The sequence below is a fragment of the Cryptomeria japonica genome, chromosome 3 (genome assembly GCF_030272615.1).
Source record: "Cryptomeria japonica chromosome 3, Sugi_1.0, whole genome shotgun sequence".
NCBI lineage: Eukaryota > Viridiplantae > Streptophyta > Pinopsida > Cupressales > Cupressaceae > Cryptomeria > Cryptomeria japonica.
Genome location: NC_081407.1, coordinates 686,133,639 through 686,139,049, shown reverse-complemented (window position 1 = coordinate 686,139,049; position 5,411 = coordinate 686,133,639). Strand labels below are relative to the sequence as shown.

The window sequence follows — 5,411 nt, the reverse complement described above, 5'->3', positions numbered from 1 at the left end:
AATTTATTTATTTTATTTCTTTAAATTTAATAATTAAAAGATTGATGTGCATTGAATGAACTAGAAGTTGCGAGGCTTTAACCATGTCATTAAATTGAAAGAATATGCTAAGCCTTCATCAGTATTCCATACCACCACTCTAGGGGACATACGAATAAATCCTAAAGATCATTATGAAATGACTAGAAGTAGGGCACCTCTCTCAAAAGCAATTCATAATATAAATGTATATTTACCCTTACATAATGATCCCATATAATCCACTTATTTCTAATAAAATAAAAGGACACAAGACAATAGTGTGGAGGCAAGGACTGAAAGAAAATTGTTTCCGTGTGTCTACGTCATGCTTTGAGAAAACACACCGTAAGCTCCATTTGTAGACACATAAATTACCTTATAATAGTAGCAGTGTTAGTAGGAGAAAGAAAGGCGTATTGTGGCCCATAGATCTGATGCATGTGAGCTACAATAAAGAAAGATTGTTCTTTTTTCATGTCTCTGTCCCACTAGAAAAGTTTGGACTTCACGAACCAAAACAGCACATGCAACCAGCTTTTGTTCATTGTCTTTATTGTAAACCACCAAAATAATATCAGAGCTACAAGTGTTTACTTGTTCAGTTCAATCATCTCTTTGTTAAATGATTAAAAAACACCAAAACTGCTTTCACTATCGTTTCTATCTTTCACCAAAAAACAAGCGAAGTAACAAGTGTACTGATAAAGAATGCATTGCTACACTAGAGTTTTCTTCCAAATCCCAGTTCATTAAAAAAATCCTTCAATTGCAGTTCCAACTTGTGTGGCACAGAGAGCATTTAATACAATGCAGCAGCTTTAAACTTCTTAATTGAATGAATGAATTTATCAGAGGATTAGATCAAAATGTACTTCACACATCAATGCCAATGCAAAAGCCATAAAACATCCCGAGAACGGTTCGATGGGCGAGAGTTGGAATCCGACACACTAATTACACAAACCAAATTAAAAAAACGAACGAACGAACGGTGCACAGAAAAAATCTCAATTTTTAGAGCAATCTGTCCTTGCGAATCCCAGTCTGGAATTCCGGCGATCGAACTCGATGAAGAAATTCTGCTGCATTATGTTTCCGATCACATTGAGCCCAAGCGGACTCGAACTGCCGAGAATCCCGAGGCATTTGATGTCAGGCGCTGCATCGATGAAGTAGTTGTCGACGTCGGGTCGGAAAGAAGCACCGCCATCGAAGTCGATGGAGAAATCAGGCAGCCGAGGATTTGCAATCCCTGAGGAATTGAAACACAGATCGAATGGGTCGAGCTTGAGCCTCGGGTAGCACACCAGTTGTTCAAAAGCAGCAAGAAGAATCCCATATCCGGGCTCCAGAACATAAGTCAGAGTCGTTCCAGAATCCACAATGCTCCCTCTGTTACCGCGACTGTCGACGAGCCAGGCGCTATGCGGAATGGGCAACCGTGTGCCGTGCACATTGACGCCCACGATGCCAACGTAGTAATAAGTGTCAGGCGCAGCGGCTGGATTTTTCTGGATGGGAGTGTACTGTAAGCTATGGTCGACGGCCCTGTGGCCGAAGACGAGGTAATTAGAGCTGGTCGAAGGGCCATTCAGATGGTCGACGAGACAGTAGGAGAATTTGTCGCCGTACATATGGCCGATTTGGGAGGAAAACGATATTGGGCCTTGCCCCAATCCAATGACTCCGTCTGCTCCATGGAAGCTCTGCCCGTGACGGCGGGTGCTGCAGCCCATTGCGACGCTGGGGATTCGGATTCCGTCGGAGGGGGAGTCGGCATTGGAAGAGGCGTTGATTGTGAGCGTCTCGTAGGCAAAGACGCCGCTGCTGTCGGAGCGGTCGGAGTACTTGTACATGTACTTGCAGCTCGTCGGATGGCGGAGGCTGCAGGGGGCACTGGGTGGAGGGGGAACCAGAAGGCACTCCTCAGCAGCGCAGGAAACAGGGGAGAATGTCGACGAGGTGCCCGAGTCGAAGATCCGGGCGATGGAATTCCGGCGGCGGGTTCTCGAGTGGTAGTGACAGTTTACCCACACCAGGTCGCTGCCCGTGTCGGCGATCAGAAGAAATCGCTTCGGTGGAGTACCAATGTGCACATCCACGAAGTATTGCCCGGAGCCCACAAACGAGCCTGAGAATATCGGTGCCCGGATTTCGTCCTGCGGGTGGTCTGGTCCGCCCGGTGGCTCTGCCTCTGAATCGCCCGGTGGCTCCGCCTCTGCCTCCGGCGACTCTGCTTCATTATAAGAAGTGGTGCTCTCTAGGGACCTTGAGAAAGCTGCAAGACGGAGTCTGTCCTGCCGGAGATGAAACCGCAATGACTCTAGCCGGGTTTCACCCGGCTTCCTGAAAGGCGAATCATGGTCGTTTTTGTGCATCAGCTTCACCCGCATCATCCCACCATTGGGCTCATGCCTCTTCTCTAGCCCGGTTTCCCGACCAGGCTTTTCTTCGTTTCTGGTGACCCCTGAAAAACCCACCAGCAAAATGCACAATGTGCACACAGATACAAATGTCCATTTCAATACTCCCCTGCCCGTCCGCTCCATTATCAATATATCCCCCTTTTAAATCCTCTGCCCTGTTCCCAACCACCCGTTCTCTATAACGAACATCCAAGTATCTCTTTCCTGTACAAATCACACCAAGTCACCATCAATACACCACCAGCACAAGGAATGCCCAATTGTGAAGAACCCAGCATAATGTGTCCCAAAAGCGCAGCAGCAATGGGGGACAAATGGAACTGAGAAAATGTGGTTTGGGGAGGAGTATTTAAAGTTTGTGACCCGTGGCCTAGGGAGCCGTACCCGAAAGACCTGCTCCTTCACCACATGGGGACCCTAGAGCAACTTGGTTACAGCTTGATTTATACACAATTTTCTATTTTCTCCATCATTTTCATTCTCTCCACTGCCCCTCATCCTCTTGGAAAATGAATGGGCCACCTCTACGCTAGTATGATTACAAAAATCTCTACGCCTCTGCACATGCAATCTCCTCCCTATGATATTCCCTACGTCAAAGTCACCAAACGTCTTTCATTTCATATTATCATAATCCTCTCCTCTCCTCTCCTCTCCTCCCTCCACGAGAAGCACAAGTAATACATCAATGATTGGAGCAGAATGTGTGGCGTGCACGGTGCACGACGGATAGAGTTATATTCTCCGATTGCCCTGCTTATTTTTATTATCTGCACAAACTGTTTTTTGTTTCTTTTTCCGTGTGTTTTGTCTCGCTGGAAAACAGAGCATCGTGTCACCTCCAACATGTAACCGCGTATATGTGTAGTGTTGAATTCATCAAACCAAACCAAACTCTCTGGCGCCTTCTTTATTCCTTTTCGGGCTTCACGAGTCCACCACACTCATTACTAACTTCAATCAATATTCAAAATATTTCTAATTTATTGAGCTATAACACCAAAAACCAACACCTTGCTATCTCCAACGCCAACTTTTATGAATTCAGTAAAGATTGTTACAGAGCTGGTCTGCTGAATAATAAAATTTTTGCTCTGCACATTCCAAAACTTGTCATTTTCGACTAGGCGGTTGAAAAACCTGCCAATACCATGAACAGAGTCTTACAGATACAGATTACATAAATTTGTTTGATTCCCAAAAAAAACCCAAAAGCGTTTATACAGTTCATCTGCATCAAAATTGATGTTCTTTTTCTTATCAACTGCCTAGCTTTTGTAGAATAGCTTGTACATCATCATTTAAGGGCTTTCCCTACTTAGTACCTCACATAATCCTCATTGCTCCCTACTCGTGACAGCAGCACGAGGAAGTGAGTCTTCGGTACTATCTTCCTTTTATTATGTTCAACGATATATTTATTACACAGACAATGTGTAAACAGAGAGTGTGGAAAAGAGGAAATTCAATTCATTGAGCTGTTTGAGATATTACCTACTTCTCTCCCTCATTAATGAGGTTTTTCCTGAGAAATTAACTGTTTCCTCACCCTCTCATAAATGTTATGAATGAATCATACAGTAATCACATTTTCTTTTTGTGATGATAGATCATAGAGTCACATTTTCATTTTGTGATGATAGATCATAGAGTCACATTTTCATTTTGTGATGATAGATCATAGAGTTTGATTTGAAACGTTGGACATTAAAAATCTAAACAGTTAATTTGAAAGAATAAGCTTGAATATCAATGAAGTTTTCAAGCTTGTTTTGTTTGTAGAGAAATTTTCATCCATTATCGAATGTAGATTCTATTTCTTATATGCATATTCTTAGAGAATGGAATATTCTTGTTTATTGTTGGGTTGAATAGACATCTAATGTTAATCATGAATGGAATGTTATAGGTTGGAGATCCCCATATTTAGGTTAGTCTTTTCAAATTCTATAACTCCATAAAGATTTTGGTTGATAGTTTCTCTTCTTATTTAGGTTGTCCTTTTTTGTTATTGTGAATTCATCTAAGTCCTCAAGATGGTGGGTTTCTGGTAAACCTCCTTCAATTTTTTTTGAATACATTTTTAATGACATCAATTGTTATTTGGAAATCTTTATGCTTTAGATTTTTATTCTGGAAATTGTTCCTCCCCCTATTTCTATTTTAATCCTTTAGTTTTATGTCTATATTTGTGTTTACTCTTATCTTTACATAAATTTTGTGTGTGCGTGTGTGTGTATTTCTTTGTATATAATCATATTTTAATTCTATATATATTTAGTGAAACATTTTTCTTTTTAATTTTATTTAATTACCCACATTTAAATGTAGATTTATATTTTTTGTTCATAAATCATATTTTGTATTTTTTAACATATTTTGTATTCTTCCCCTTGTCTCTCTTTGAACCACACAATGCTCCCCCTGAACCACACAAACCGTCTTAGGTAAATGATACAACTCCCAACTTGTGTCGGAGGTACTCAAACGTGCTGACAGGTAGTGGTTTGGTGAAAATGTCTGCTACTTGCTCACCAATAGGAACATAATCCATTCTTGCCTCTTGTCCTTCAACCTATTCTAATGCTAAATCCAACACGGTGGCACAAATTAAGATGTGTAGATGTGCGAAATGTATCTTAAAGATTAAAATTAGGGTAGGATTAGGATTAAATTAGGACGGTTGAATAAAAAGGGGTGCACCTAGGATCAAGAGCCCATTTTTATAGTATGTAAATTGATAAAAGATAACTTAGGTTTAATTAACTTAATAATTAAATGCCTAAAGAAGTCCTATAATACAAAATGCAATGGGACACACTAAGGTAGGTGCTAGCCTAAGTGTGGAATTGGATAACCTAATTAAGGGTGTACAATCTACGATGCTACACCATGAGTTTCAGTGGTCTTGGTTTGGGTCCATTTATAGGTTTTTCCTTTAGTTCTCTATACAATAGATGTATT

General features: G+C 41.2%; 1 protein-coding gene across 1 annotated transcript; it reads right to left on the bottom strand.

Moving 5' to 3' along the window:
• Nucleotides 1-748: 748 nt before the first annotated feature.
• On the bottom strand, nucleotides 749-3,099 carry LOC131051132 (aspartic proteinase NANA, chloroplast). The gene has a single exon (XM_057985509.2). The coding sequence runs from the start codon at nucleotides 2,568-2,570 to the stop codon at nucleotides 1,029-1,031; it is 1,542 nt and encodes a 513-aa protein (XP_057841492.1). The 5' UTR covers nucleotides 2,571-3,099; the 3' UTR covers nucleotides 749-1,028.
• Nucleotides 3,100-5,411: the final 2,312 nt, after the last annotated feature.